Here is a 16500-nt window from a genome sequence, read left to right as displayed (position 1 = left end):
TCCTTGGAAAAAACCATAATGGTCAACATAGGACATGGCACGGTCTTATACTGTGAAACAGTCAGAGGCCAGCATTCAGGAGTAAAACATCTGAGTAACAGGACCTGGAGTTTTCAAGAAGGCGACAGAGATCTTCAGATTCCTGAAGACAATGATCTCAAACTGAACCAGGGATTTTAATACCCCATAAAGGCAGTGGCAGTTGGGAATCCTCTACTTGTAAACTGGAGACAAATATAATTGCAGTGTATTCCATCATGTATTTCCAAAGCTAATGTTTTATAACACCCCACTGGTTATTCACCATTCTGCCTCTTTTGGGGAACTGCCGCAGGAATACTCTGTCACCTGTTGAATTTCTCCATTTCTGATGGAAAGGCCGCTGCGTCATCCTCCTCTACAGGACAGATACTGTTACAAAAGCCATTACACAGTGTATATCTTAAAGGATGTTCATTCCAAATGGCATTTTAATTAGCACTTAATATAACTGGATGAGCATAAAAGGACTATAAAATGTTTAAACAAAAATAAAAACTTTCAAGTTTGATGTCAGGGTAGAACATTAAGAATCAATGATTTTTTAAAACAAAGCTTTGTAAAAATAGATCCATAGTCAACATTTATGAATGGTCTGAAAAAAGACAGTATAGTGATTAATTGGGAGTTTCCCATCATCGTGATCTCCGTATAACAGTGTAACAGTCTGCCTACATATGACTGAAGAGAAAGAAGGATTTATACCAGCTTGATTTTAAACATGTTCTTATGTTTATTATATTTTGCTACTCCACTCTACTAAAATGGTGGCCTCAGGAAAAGCTGCTTTGGCAGGCAATTGCAAAGATTCCTGTGGAGAGGAAGTGAAAAGACTGGGCATACAAACAAGGGCTGCTGCCATGTTCAAAGCACTGGGGAGAGTTCATAGAGCAAAATGCAGCCCTAAGTAAATGGGTTTCAGGCAATTTCAGTGTTAAGATAACATCATTAAGAATAGAACAGATTGTGCTCAAACCCTGCTGTTTATAATTAACACATTGCTTCCAAATACTCCAGGGTCCCTGGTAAATAGTCCTCTGCTCAGATCCACCCAGACCAATCAGAGTATTTTCATCAGGTTCCATGCTGGGCCAGCACCTGTTTGGACAAATCCAAAAGAGCCAAAATACTCTTCTTTCTGGCCAGCTAAGTAGAGAGATGAACACAGCTTGCCTTAGTCACTGTCACAGTGTCCATATGGCTGTGAAGCTTGTTTTCACAAGAAATCGTACAAGTACTTTATTATGTCGAAGTTCACAGTCCTATAAACAAAAACACAGTATATTAGAGCAATCATCTTAGCAGAGCTAAGACTTTAACCTGTTTGGAGACAGCACATGCGGGACATTCTGCACAACCAAAATCAAGCAATATCTCCAAAAGAAATGCAATCAAGGATGAATGAATTTTTGAACTTCTAGTGTTATTCACAGTACCTGTTTTCTGATTATTTAAACTTTCTAAGATTCTAAAAAAGAAATAAAGCAGCTTTCCAGTAAAAACTGGAAGATTCTTATTTCTATCATTAAGCAGTAAAAATATATCAAAGTTAATAAGATTATATTTTCATATGGTAAACATGATACTCTAGTTGGTGATGCAAAGAAGCAATCTTTTATGCTATTGAATGTTTTGTTCGTCTTCCAAACCACCTGTTTTAGCATGTACTACGTAACTCCTTTATCTGTACTCATTTGCAGTCTGTGTTCTTTCAGTCTTGACACTAGTTGACCCATGTTCATAGCTAAATTTGAAAAATCCAAGAATGCCACTCAATGGGATAGAAGATTTTAATGTATACTTTTGTACTTTAATGGCAGGCAGAATGAAACAGCAGTAGAATAAAACATATAATTATTTTTTTGTCTCTAAACTCATTCTGCTATACAATCTAACACTCAGACTTTGGGGGTTACTATTTGAATAAATAATGCAAATTACTGCATATAATGACAAGTATAAAATTAAAAGTTTTTTTAAAAAGTATTCAATGATGCAAAAATAACTGCTCACAATGCTAAGTGAGATTAACTGGCTGAATGTCTTATTTGTTAGACTACAATCATTTAATATTCTCTGTTCATGCATGATTCTGTAACCCACTTTTCAAAAAGTTTCTGTAAAACATCATATTGAGCAGAGAAAAAGTTCAGAAATCCCCAAGATACATAACAAGAAATACTGTGCTTGAGTTTACTTAATAATCCAGTGACAAAATTAAAGAAAACCATTGCCACTGTAAGACTTGCATGACGTTGTGTCACTCGAGAAAAGTGCTTTAGTTACAAGGCTTTCTACAGAAACAAAATCACACACTCTAACAAATGCTGACCTTATCGACTAAATGAAAAACAATTGTCCTGTCATAACAACTGGGATCATTAGAGACTATATGAAAAGATCCATTACATTCAATAAACATTAAGAGATCCCTATTTCAGCTACAGAAAATTTATGATCTTCGGTCTGAAATTCTTAAAACAGAAATTAAAGATTTCCAACAAAGAAATATCTAACCTTACCTTCAGCGAAACGTGTAAATACTACATGATAAAAAGCGTGGGAATATCTCTGCAAAGACTGATGATATGCAATGGAATAGAGACAGACATGAAGTTCTGTGGTATTAAACAGAAAGACTGTGTGTGGTCAGTGGTTATCACACTAAAAGCCAAGAAGAGACACGAATTTTCTACTCTTTTTCCAAAAACAGGTTGCTTTTGTTTTTTAAAAAAATGCAAACTTCACTTCTGGTTAAAAAATAAAGGAAAACAAAATTACAATCTGAACAGCTTGAATGGGGGTGGGAGAGAGCACCATTTTCTGTCCTGCTCTTTACACTCTTTAGCCTTCTATTAGGAAATATGCTAAGTAGGACAGCTGAGATGGCAACAAGACTGAGGTATCTGAGGATTTTAATGACTAACAAACGTATTTTAGTAGTATTACAGTAACAGAAAAAAGAATCAGGAGATGGGCTGCTTACTTGAAGTTTATTTGATTAAAATGGCAAAGTAGTTCCTTCTCTGCAATAAATACAACCTCCCCAAGTGTGGTTAAAAACTACAGGCAGCTGCAAGATTATAGCACAGCTAGAAACTGGAATTTCTTAAAGCACAGAAGATCATGCCTTCGCCCTGTAGCTAGCCCCATCAGGACATGGGGGAAAACCATTTATCATGGGTTCATGAAACCTTGTATCTTGTCTATGGATTGTCCTCCTTAAAGATTTAACAAAGACTGTGGGTTGGCAAAGATACTTAATAAAAGAAGTGTAACAAAGGAACAACACAAGGGAAAAAAAAAAAAAGAACAAGAGAAAGAAGAACAGGCCAACTTTAAGATCTGTCAGGTCATTTAAATACCCCTATCTATACAGCATATAAACACTTCCAAACTACTTAGGGAAAAAAAAAAATAATTGCTTTCTTCATCATAACACGTAGGAAAAGTCAGTCAGGATATATGTACACACATCTGACCTAAAGGAAGGCAAGCGAAGGCACTGTGTCGTGCACTGAGGTTTGAAGCGGCAGCGTCTCTGATGATTGCTTTCTCTGGTAAGCATGAGATGCATAGCACAAGTTTTGGTCCTGTTTGGAAAATCTCTACCTTCTGGCAACTTTAACAGAGTCAATAAAACTTCTAAAGATGTTAAAGTTGCATGCACAGGGCCATCATTTCAAGTATCTTAATTCAAGGGCCCTCGTAGTCAGTACAGAGTTTATGAGCTGGTCTCTGTATTCACCATAGGAGTCAGAGCAGAGACAAGAGCCTGGGGATGTCTGCACACACATAATGATCCATGTTGCTGAGCAGATGGTCCGCTGTACTTGGTACCAGTGGGAGCTTTTTCAGGGCATCATTCACAAGTGACTTTATTGCTAGGAATAGCAAACTGACATAACGAAGCTGTGGAGATCCTGGCAGCGTGGTCCAGCCAGGCCTGAACCAGATGAAGTTTCATTCTATGGCTTGTCCAACTGCAAATTGAAATTAGTGTGTCTGTGGGGTTTACTGACAAGGCTATTGGAAATTTAATAGCTCAGGAGAGCAACATGTGCACTGAGGTTATGGGATATGGTCTACACCGCAGGTTCCTCTGAAGTCCCACATTACAGAGAAGAGTTGGCCTTGATAACATTTCTCTTCCTTTTTGCTACATGTCATTTCTGGGCTCTGTTCTGACTACAGACTTTTTATCCAAGACCTGCTAATAAGCTGGCTGCAGCAACAGGTGTGAGGTAATGCTGTTGGCATTTCATAAAAATAAGACATAGGCTTGATGGTTGCCTACATATTGCATACATTTCTGTCTGTAATTTATCATCATGTCTCCTGATGGATCTGGAACTGTTCTCAGACTCCAAAACTGAAGGCTCTGAACGAACAAAGCCACTGAGGTACCTACACTGATTTATTGAATTAATTTGTATCAACTACAGATCACACAAGACAGACTATGTGGAAGAATTCTTATAATCTATGTAGTTTTTATATCATATGTACAACAACCACTGTTAAGAACTAAATATCTTTTCAGATTCAAATGCCATAACGTGCCTTTTGGTAATGAAATGGACTGACATTTTAAAGCAGTATTTTCACATTAAGTCCCTGACCTTTATTAAGCACAAAGACAGTATGTTACTGTAACACATACTGCCACTGCAAGATAATTTTTTTTCTAAAACAGAATTGGACTAAACTTATCTCAAGTTCAACACTTCTCATAAATAAGACTCATTCCTCACAAACATCCATAGATTTCTTTTCTGGTCTGCAGAGCGCTAATGACTGAACAAATACTGGTTTTGAAGTTTCTTTCAAGTCAGCAAATACAACAGTAAACAATCTTTAATAGGCTCACCGGGCAATAGCTCTAATGAAGTCCAGAGATACAGTACATTTATATCGTGGTCCATCAAGCTGGTCGCTATGGTCAACCATGGATAACAGCTGGAGAGTCACAAGAGAGGTGATCTACGAACAAGAGACATTAGTAATGTTAGTAATTTTTGCTAACATGAATGGCAGTGGCCAATTTTTTTTTTTTTCCATTTGTCACCATTCCTGTATTTCTTTGGAAAGTCACTCATTGATTTTCACATAGTTCTGGAGCTAGCAAACCCCAGAATGTATATACATTTTCACCATTACATTTTCAGCACAGGCAGTGAGAGACAGGCTAAACCCTTCATCCTTCATATCAAGAGTTATCCTGGAGTTCTGATCAGAGAGAGAAAGGCGATGCAGGAAACAGCAGTAATAGCCATGAGCTGAACATTTTCCAAATCTCTGCCTGACAACCAGGAGAGACTTTGATTCTCTTTCCTTTATGCCCAAAGACGTCCTCTTGAACTTTCACACTCAAAGTTGGATATTCCTGTGCCAGCTCATACCACATTTTGAACAGATGGATGTATCGCTCTACTCCAGATAAAAAAGATTTTTGAAGGCTGGAAAGGAAAGGCTGAAAGATTGCGTGCTGAAAAAGAGCAGAGCCTGAAAGGACAGAAATTTGCCTATAAACACACATACAGTGTCTTGATACAGCCATTAATTATTTTACCAAAATAGTGATGTACCAGCATATTTTTCGCTATCTTCATTCCTCCAAATGATGACTGTGGTATCACTAAAGTGCAGTCGTGGGATGTCACTGTTGAGTGCAACCAGTCTGTTCTGCCTCAGTTAGGAAAAATGCTGTGGTGATTTTACTGTCTCCCTACCTCCTCCCAGCTCCCCGGGGAAAGAAAGAGGTGTGCTGGTTTTGGCTGGGGTAGAGTTAATTTTCTTCATAGTAGCTGGTATGGGGCTCTGTTTTGGATTTGTGCTGGAAACAGTGTTGATACCACAGGGATGTTTTAGCTATTGCTGAGCAGTGCTTACACAGAGTCAAGGCCTTTTCTGCTTCTCACCCCACCCCACCAGCGAGGAGGCTGGGGGCGCACAAGGAGCTGGGAGGGGACACAGCCAGGGCGGCTGACCCCAACTGACCAAAGGGCTATCCCACACCATATGACATTGTGATCAGCAATAAAAGTTGGGGGAAGAAGAAGGAAGGGGGTACGTTCGGAGCAACGGCGTTTGTCTTCCCAAGTAACCGTTACACGTGATGGTGCTCTGCTTTCCTGGGGATGGCTGAACACCTGCCTGCCCATGGCAAGCCGTGAAGGAATTCCTTGTTTTGCTTTGCTTGTGTTTGCAGCTTTTGCTTTCCCTATTAAACTGTCTTTATCTCAACCCACAAGTTTTCTCACTTTTACTCTTCTGATTCTCTCCCCCATCCCACCAGGAGGGAGTGAGCGAGCGGCTGTGTGGGGCTTAGTTGCCGGCTCGGGTTAAACCACAAGAGATAAAAGCAGAAAACAAGAAAAATTTTCCCTGGCCTTTGCTATAGATGCCACTGACAATTCAAGGCAACAAGGTGACATCTATGAAGAACTGGTATCCGACCATAGCTCTACTTTTCAAAAAAATCAGCCAACCATGACCTACCTCTGTGTAATGATAATAGCATAGTAAGGAATTTCTGAAGAATAAATATATCAGGAAAGAGAACGTCAGTTCAAACCTTCAAGGAAGCACATTGCTATAAAAAGCAGCAGCCAGTTCTTATCAGTATCAATCAAAAAAACCCCCAAACCCTAACTCAGTAATAACCCCACTCTTTTGCTGAAAGTGAATTTGGTCTTCAAATTTGTGACAGTGCTTGCAGGAGGTAGGAATAATTATTAAAGTTTTCCCTTAAGTGGATGTAATATAAAAAAATGACACCTACCTGTGGAGAAGAGAAAAAATTACCGTCACCAAGAATGAGGCAATTTTTATAACAGCCTGTGCTTAACTTTCTTTTATATGGCATTAGGCATCAATAGTTTGGATGTCATTGCTCTGCACAGCCTTTGGAGTTTGGTTAAGGAATACTGGCCTACTCATATTCACAAAGATAAATTCCACTTACTTAATTCAGGTCTGTAAATTACATTAAAGAGTAGCACATGATTTAAAAATTGTTAGCATTGACAGCATTTAAGAAAACGGAACTCAGTATATGGTAAATGGCTCAAAATCCAGTTCATGAACCACTTTGAACACATCACTGAATTGGGATCAACCTCAAACTTGGTACGTGTTTTTATTTTCTTAAAATACTAATGAGTTTGAGAGCACATTTTTCTACATTCTTCATTCAACAAAGTCCTTATTCAGTCAATGAAGAAGCATTATGGAGTAATCTGTAACACTTGCTATTTTACACCCCAGTGCACCATTACTGGTGAATCACTTCTGCAATACCTACTTGCAGCTGGCCTCCCATTCAGAAATCACCAACGAAGGAATGACAGGAGGCTCCTAAAACTCCCAACAAGCACAGCAAAAGCCTAGATAGTTTGGAGTTGGACCCATCTCAGTTTTACATGGGATGTAAAAGTGACCTTGCCACTGCATTACAAATGCTCCAGCAATACTTTAACAACAAACTGTAACCATTTTCTTTTCCAACAAGCACCAAATGCTAGGTGCATAACATAAGGTCAGCAACGTAAAATTCCTTACTAAAGGCTGACTCAATAAATCTGAAATAGCATCAGACTAGATACTAAGTTTCATTAATGTTTTTGACTCAAGACATTAAAGACTCAATATACAATATTACAAAACAAATGAAGCTGTTGATCATCAGAATAACACAAACTTACTTAGCAAACTGCAACCTTTCACTCCTTTCTTTCACAAATCCTCTATTTATTTATCTTAATAAAAATGTCATCACAGGGAAGTCAGTGCTGAAACAGTGAGTCCTGATCCTGAGATTGCTTAAAAAGACAGAAGTAGAAAGAACTGCCATTTTCAATTCATGCAGGTAAGAAACAGTTTTATCTCCAAAGAGGCTCAGTAGAGACAAAGAGAAAGAACATATCTCTAAGGGGAGTAAACAGGCACCAGCTCCCCTACAGAAAGCCAAATATTAGAAGCTAAAATACCCAACTTGTGAGTCTTTGGAGCAGAATTCAAAACCTATTTACAGATGTCTGGCCTGTCCATGGAGAAAGGCAGAGATCTCTGAAGGCCGAATCCAAAAGCCTGCATGCTGAGGGGGCAGCAGCCTGGAGCTCCGTTTGCACAGCTTTTTCAACAGGTTCAGGGAGAATCAAGAACAGCACAAGAGTTCTGTCACCCCAAAGCAATGACTTCTTCATTTTTCCTGCTTTATACAATATAGCGGGGTTCTCCTGCTGAAGAGTCAGCCACAGAACTGGGCAACACACGTATTTTTTGCAATAAATTGCTTTGTCAGAAGAAAAGAGTCAATTGTGGTAGATGTGGAATTATTAAGTTCCTCAAATATTTTGCGCTGAACCTATCTTTCTAGATCCGATTAATAAAATTAAGACTATTGTCTTCACCAAATGGTTAAGAAGTCTTCTAGGACACAGAAGGTTCAATTCCCTCCTGACACAAGAGGTCTGAGCACCTCTTTGCTGAACATCTAACAGCTAACTGGGGTGGGGGTAGTGGAGGAGGGAAGAAAAAGCTATGTATGGTATTAAATCATTATCAGATCTAACTTTCATTCTAACTGCTTCTGGAGCTGAGCTATTTTGCATAAAATTGCATTCACAGTCTCTCTCTCTCTGTGCCTACTTAGGGCATTCACCTGGTAAGGCAGGGTACAGTGGAATGCACTGGGTTTAAGACAGTGTATTTGTAGCAAAATTTTTAAAATCACCAATTTTCATGTTCTGTTAACTCCTGAGGTCCAAGTGACACCTATAACTTAAGCATTGAAAAAATGTTACTAAAAAAAAGTTTGAAACACAGTTGGGAAAAATATGAACGCAATGTCAAACTAATTGCACTTCTTAGCAAAAAAAAAAAACAAACAACAACAGCAACAAAGAAAAACACCAAAAAAACCCCAACCAAAACCAAACCTACAAACTTTTCAAAGCTTTTTTTTTTTTTTTTTTTTTTTTTAATACCATGGGTACAGTGGCTCCATTTCATGATCACAAAAGCTTGGGAAAAAACATCTGGCAAGAACAGACTAGAAACAAGCCAGAAAAACTGTGTGGGTGATGTAAGAAAGAATATTTATTGAGAATCTTTTGAACAAAAGAGACTACAGTTGGAAGAAATATTCTAAAGCTATTCATAAAAATAAAGTTAGATCTAGCAATTATTTAATACCAGAAAAAGTTAACATGTAAATGGAATTTTCTACAGGAATAACAAGAAAATCTGAAGAAAAGTTACTGATCGGAAAGATGTGAAGGAACAGGTGTCACTGGTACTTTTAAAAATAAGCCATGACTGAGCTTTCTTTGAAACACATTTGTGCGAGAAACCTGCTGCTGAAAGCTTGGATGCAAGGTGGGAATAATCATAAAAGCATGGCAGAGAGTGGCTGCCAGGAGGAAATGACCGCTCGGATTGCTTCTGGAGATTCACTGCTCAAATATGGACATTGAAACCTCTGGAAAAAAACAAAGCAACCCCCAAGCATGCTTAAAGGCTGCTTTTTTCCTATCGGTCTGAGCTAACAGATGGGCCTTGCATCATTCCTCAAGCAGACACAAAGACTGGTTTTGTCAGCACATGGCTGCATGGAAGCAAGAAGGATTCCAGAAGTGAGCGCTGTCTGCTGAGAAAGGCCAGGCTCTTCCCGAGGACACCAGGAGAAGCCAGAAAACATTTGCGGAGGTGCAAAACATGAGCAGAATTAGGACCCGAGATACAGGGAAACACATGGTTTGTTTGGGTAAGCAGTGATTGATTACCACAGGAAAGAGTCGCGACAAAGTGTGTGGCGCAACTCAAATCCATAGGATAAAACTAAACAGAGAAAGCAAAGCTGACTGTTGGGGGAAAAAACAAAACAAAACAAAATAAAAAAGCTGTTTTCTTAGAGATGTGATGGAAATCTCACTGAGTGGTACATTTTAAACTGGACTAGACAAATTACTAATGAAAGACACTAGCAGGAACAATCTCAAACTGGCAGAGACGTACTAGATGATCCGCGAGGTATTTTTCATCTCCACAGTCTATAATCTTCAATTATCTTGCCCAAGATACCATGTTAATTGTAACTCTTCAGTCTGGCTTACTTCTAAGCACAGCTTTAATCTGTTTTATGATTCTGAACCTCAAACCTATCAAGAACTTTCATTATTTCAGTACCATCAAACAACAGTACTATATTCTCTCAGTCATATTAAAATTTATACGCACCCTAGCGCTTTGCAGCACCATCATCACATGGCTCTCAAAGCAAACATGCAGCTCACTGCACTCATTCGAAACCCACCGCTGCCGGGAGTTACATTCACGCACATGCTCAGACCACTGCTATGCAACAAGACAGTTTGAAAACCAGATGCCATTTAGAAAACACATTTCAGTCAAAATGACTGCCGCAATAGTCTCCTGGAGTTAAATTCAATGACCCTAGTACAAATTATGTGAGCGTAAAAAAAACCTGCTCAAAATGATTTCAGTCAAAATTATAGCCAGAATATGCTCAGTATGTCAGCCTTGTTAGAAAAGCCCATACAGAAAGGTAACAATAGAACATTACAATTATATATAAGCCAGCAATTGATCAAAACTGTTTTTATAAAAATTATTAAAAATAAATCAGCGCTTAGATTCTAACAATCAGGTCTTGATTCTGAATTATGTTTTGTGCAAGGCTTTTAATGCATGAAAAATACAACAGAAGAGACTGCACTATGTGAAATGACCTACCATTTTATCAGATCTTCCATGCTTATGGTGGGAAATAATTTCAGTGCCTCCCTTTCTGAAACTTCTTTCTTTTAGTATTTGGTCAAATTTTCCATCTGCTAGTAGGACTCCAATATTACTAATTATATCATACCATTTTTACCTTATTCTACATCCCTCCAAATTGCTTATGGCCTTCCAGTGTGCAGTTAAAGCATTCATTACTATACGCTTCAGCTATATATTTTACTTTTTTCTCACCTTAAATCAATCCAACTCTTTTTTAAACTATCTTCTGAATGCAGTCAAAATGTTTTTGACATCAACAGAGCCACCAGCAGAAAGGGGTGTCCCAGCACAGCCTCAGCGCTGCTCCACAGACAGCACTCCGTGCCCCTGACTTTTCTAACAAGCACATAGGTGGCCATATAGGATGCTACAGCGCATGGCAAACATAGTGACCCAGTCTGCTTTGCAAGCCTTTTTCTTCCATGAATGTTTGCGTTTGCTGTCTTTCTTTGCCCCATATTAGTTATTTTTTGCATTTCTCTCACATAAATATTACTTCATTATTTTGTGTTGACTCTCCAGGACCTTGCGTGTTATTTCTTTATCTGTAGTAGTATACACCACACTTCCCAATTTTTAAGTAATTTCTGCATATCTCATCAACATGTTGACAACACTTCCCCAGAAGACTTCATCAGATTGGGTCAAACAGAATTTAACACTAATTACTAACTTGAACAAACTTTCAAGACATAAATGTGTTGACAAATTCCAGATGTGACAGCATTATATTCACTAAATGTTTAATTACTACAGGGCAGGGGGGTGTATGGGAAAGGAAATCAACCGACTACTCCTGCTACCATTTATCGCTTAAAAACCGATGTTGCTTAGGCTAACAGGTCTTTTTTTCTTTTATTTTTATACCCATTTAAGGATTTAAAAATGTTTGTTCTATCATGATGTTAGGGACGCTTAGCTGTTACTAGGAAGCACTCTTGACAGCCTGGCAGGGAAGGAGATTTGTGTCACATTTTTTCCTAAGAATTACCATGCAATATGCCTACTTTCAGCCTTGAGTACAATAAAGAATTTACTGGATTGAGATCAGTCCGTGTCACTGAATCCATCGTATCATATCATACCATACCATCTTTTTCATGAATGCACTAAGTTTTATCATAAAAACAAGTTTTTTCCCTCCAACACAATGACTCCCATAGAAGACTTTTTCAGGATCTTATTGATACACAGATAGGAAAACTTGCTTCAGTTTCCTAAGTAATTTTATTCAAGACCTATTTATTTGAATACACTCATATTTTAATGAAATCTTTTTGTATTTGTTACTCTACATCTCTTTCTCCACTGTGTCCTCTGACTTCACTTTACTCATGGCAAATCTATGTGATTTACAGATTTAAACAAGTGACCCTTTTGGCTTTTTCAAAGCTTCATCATATTGGTGGCTCAGTCATTTATTAAGACAGCCAAAACTTCCTCCTCTTCCTTTAGTTTCTAAAAGATGATCCCTCTGTTTTTAGAAGAAATGTTTATTTACCCTCAAGTATATGACCTTGAATGTCACACTGTTAAACCCACTCAGTCTGTATCATACTCACCACCTTCAAGATATTTCTTGCATATCTTCATAGCAGAAAAGTTTACTAAGCCCAAGGCATACAACCTTGAATTTTACACTGCAAAACTCTTTCAGTTTCTACTATACAGGTCATAAGAATTCTCATATGGTATTTTCCCCATTGTATAATCAGCATTCATCGCTTCTGTCTTATACCAGTCAGTCTTACTTTTTGTGTTCCGTTTACACCAAATAATATTTGACAAAAAGTGTTGCCAATTTCATAACTTTCCTTTTCCCCTCCTCCCTTTCTGCACCATCCCACCCTTTCCTATCTTTCAGACCACAGAACACCTTTCTGCACACTAGAAGCTGCCTTATTTCTAGCACATTCTCCTGCAATTGGCTTCCTTGTGGCTTTTCTCTTCAATCACAAGTGAAGCAAATGTATTTTTTTCCTTCAAGGAGGCACTTCCTCACCTCTCCGCAGAATTCACATTCATATTTTAGAATCCATTCTCTTCAATTAGCAGTCTGTCTTCCAGGGTTTTTTTGTTCAGTGACTCTGACTAGCTGCAAATCTTGACTCATCAGTGCAGCATCCTTTCATCTCTCTTCTGTACTTTCTCATTATCTTTAGTCCTCACATCTTCTCTTCCAAAAGCCAGTGCTTTCCAAAAAAACCCGCAACTTTTTAAAATGGGGACACTGAAACAAGATCCAGGAAAACATCCCAGGACACTAAAAAGGCAAACAAGAAACCCAGAAGGAGGTATTTCTTCATCCAAATTTGTAAATCTGAGACACACTTTGCCACTGAAAATTCAGTGTGGTGGCAGAGGGTTTTATGGAGTTAAGAAAGCAACTGGACACATTAATGGAAGGAAATACAACCACAGGCTGCTATACACAAAGAACATCAACGCCGTGGCAAACATTTAAGCCACAGGTAATAAGAAGCTGTAACATATACCAGACTAAACTCATCCTCTGCTTGCTGGTCTTGTATTTCTCCTGCATGTCTGATATTAATTGGAAGTAGTCAGACAGTTTTACTGTCTTATAAGAAGTCAAACAGTGGGTAAGCCCACTTTTGGTCTGACTTAATGTGGCTGTTATAATGCATTCACCAAAGGCAAAGTATATAATCTGCATCTTCTACATCCTACCAGTTTGTGTTTCCCCTTTACCTTTCTCTTGGGTCTCTGCAAGGCCTCACTCACTACTAATTACTGTATTCTCTATGTACTTTGCAGTCTTTAAAAAAAAAAAAAAAAGAAAAAAAAAAACAAACAAAAAGAAAGATGATGAAAATCCAGCTTCCCGCACCATCTCTGGAAAACTTCTTAGTATCTCAAAAACATTTGCACAGATTAGCTCTGCCCACTCACTGTTACAGTAACATCACTTTTTAAAAGAAGTTCAGTAATTTATTAATTTTGGAACTATTATTAAAGGAATCTTTCAAAATATTAATGAATTTGTTTTCTCTTCAGTATTTTTATTCAATATAGAAATTAGGAAAAAGTCCCTTTTTTCTCTTAACACGTTTACTTTAGCATTAAACAATTTGCTTAAGGATAAAAAGAAAAACAAAAGGCAATTCACAACGATCTTTGCCTCACTCTGCTCATAAATTTTAAAAAAAAGTATAAGACACTCTACAGAGTGATGCATGGATAAATCGGTTATTTCTGAGTCAGCTCCCTCACTTTGAGCATCAATTAAAGTGCTTCATAATGCCCTAAAAGGCATGCTAGAAATTTGCTTAACATGGTAATTTCTGAGAGGATCAAATTATTTTCTGTACCTGAAGATATACTGGAAATCTTTTCAGAAATTTGTGAAGACCCTTGGAACTGATCACAGGGGAATTAATTTTGGTCCTCCAAAACATGCAAAAACAAGGCTTGAATGTACTTGCAATCTGTTGGAGGTGTGTGCATCTAATTTACTCCAGGTTGTTACCTGGGAAAGGCACTCCTAAGCAGGAGGACTACAGATATAAGGTAGACAGATAATTCAAAAGTACTAGCCTTTCTATTTCATACCTTAAAATCAGAGCAACTGAAGATGGTAACAGATGGTCAAAGAAACACTTGGGGAATTATGTTTACAGTTAATTTGATTACTTAAGTCAGGTAGCTTCATAAAGTGGACACCAGACAAAGGCTGGCTATTTTTCAAGGCACGGGCAATAGCTAGCCAACAGTGGTATCCTTCTGCCACCCCCCGATTCATTTCTGCATCAGAGGTCTCAGGTTCCAAGTGTTTTTTAGAAGATGAGGAAGGCAACACAAAGATTGTTTTCCAGAAGCAAACCTTTGTGCAACTGACCAAGTGTATAACCTTAACCCCCCAATCTAGAAAATTTTCACCTGTTTTTTTTGTCCTTCATTTATAACACTTCTATCCCACAATCGCAGCATTTCTAGATATTGCAAGACAAGTTCTATCAAGAACAGAAAAAAGTAACCTTAGAAATACTACCAAGTATCTGTGATACTGATAGGACTTGATACCTTTACAGAAGGCCCCTAAATTTCTAATGCTATCTCAGTAAAACATAAACTGCGTACACAGAGTTACTAGCCTTCTACTGCTATATAAAGGAGTTTTGTTTGCAAACATAATTTTATATTAAAAAAATAATTATAGCAATTAGGATTTCTAACCTGTCCTGAGGACAAAAATCAATACTCTGTATATGCCATGAGCAGAAATCATTAAATTAAAGGAGATTTCTCATAATCAGATGTTTGGGAGTATCTTCCAATACTAAACTACCTTGCTTTCTCCAAGAAAGAAAAATATTTTCAACGTGTCTAAACTGCAGTCTATTTTTGGATGATTATGATAATGAAGTGTTAAAAGAATATTGATCCAAATCTTGTATAAAGAAACAAGATATTAAGAATTTTTAATTAAAACAACCACTCCAGGAAGATTTGACCCAAATACTTCTGAAATACAAAAATCAGACATTTTAACCACAAGGCTAGACAAACGGTAAAATACACTGTAGTCTGAAGTGGGAGTCTGCCCTGAAAAATGACAATTTAAAGATATATTTATCTAGACATTACTAAACCAAATCTTTACAGACTCTCCACAATACCACGCTGCATGCCAACTACTCACGAGAAGCATTGCAGAAGACTGCAATCAACACTGTATACATTGTGACTACATAAAACTCTGCACATTTTAGTGGTTCCATAATAGGAATAAATAGTAACAAAAATAAAAATAGAAACAAGTTGTATCAATCCCTAAAGTACATAAGTACATCATACTGGTACAAAACAAAGATCCCTCCTCCCAATATGCTGTCTCTTGAAAGGACTGGCAAAGGATGCTTAGGAAAGAGTGTAATAACATTGTAAGCAAGATGAATTTCCCAACGTACACAACTGGCTCCTGATAATCTTCATTTCAGGGACTTCAGTAATTAGGTATAAAATTGTTCACACATATGGATCTGACCTGTTGAAATAATTTCATGTTGTTCTTGTATGGTTAAACTGGAGCTAGAAAGATGGTTGAATTGTGACATTAATGCACCTAATCAACACATCGGAGGAGAAACTTATTATGAGGCTGCACATAAACACCAAGAAACTAGGAACAACAATACTGCGTAGCTCTCAGCAAGAGCTGCGTATACGGCATTGAGTCACACTAGGTTTTACACCATCAAACAGGGGAGATAAAAAAGAAAAAAATCTGATTTACTTTCATACAGGACAGTAATTAGAATTTGATTTGATATGTGATGTTGGATCCCGGAGAAACCAACAGTTACAAACAAAGCTCTTGTACAACAGCAACTGAGAGGAATGGTTACACTTCTGTTCAAAATCCTCCCTAACAAAATCAGGACATGGAGGTTTGATATGTTCCCCTATCTTTGCTCACAGGTACCCTCAAGCAGAACAGACAAATTCCAGTTCCAGGTTGGCCAGCTGTCACCACGCAGCACAAGGCAAGAGAGGACTCTGCGAAGTTGCTCTTCTCAGCGGTGGGAAACGGGCGGATCTGGAATCTCCCCCTCCCTGAGCATGCCAGGAAACCAAATACTTGCCCTCAAGGAGACTATTCTGCTCTGAATCAGTAAATCTATGGCATTTTGG

General features: G+C 38.0%; 1 protein-coding gene across 2 annotated transcripts in view; it reads right to left on the bottom strand.

Moving 5' to 3' along the window:
* Nucleotides 1–1255: 1255 nt before the first annotated feature.
* ORC5 (origin recognition complex subunit 5) overlaps nucleotides 1256–16500 on the bottom strand; it is a gene marked incomplete at both ends in the record, with an annotated part of 73817 nt that continues 58572 nt past the window's right edge. The window contains 2 exons of one of the 2 annotated variants that reach the window (XM_082308477.1): nucleotides 1256–1301; nucleotides 4910–5022. In XM_082308477.1, the coding sequence (XP_082164603.1) occupies nucleotides 1256–1301; nucleotides 4910–5022 (159 nt within the window). Of the gene's footprint in view, nucleotides 1302–1719; nucleotides 1784–4909; nucleotides 5023–16500 lie in introns of those variants that run through there. The other variant, XM_082308476.1, reaches the window with a different exon arrangement.

This window comes from Platalea leucorodia (assembly GCF_965183815.1).
Source record: "Platalea leucorodia genome assembly, chromosome: 4".
Taxonomy (NCBI): domain Eukaryota; kingdom Metazoa; phylum Chordata; class Aves; order Pelecaniformes; family Threskiornithidae; genus Platalea; species Platalea leucorodia.
Note: the sequence above shows the minus strand (reverse complement) of the source record. Positions and strands in the feature narration are given on the sequence as shown.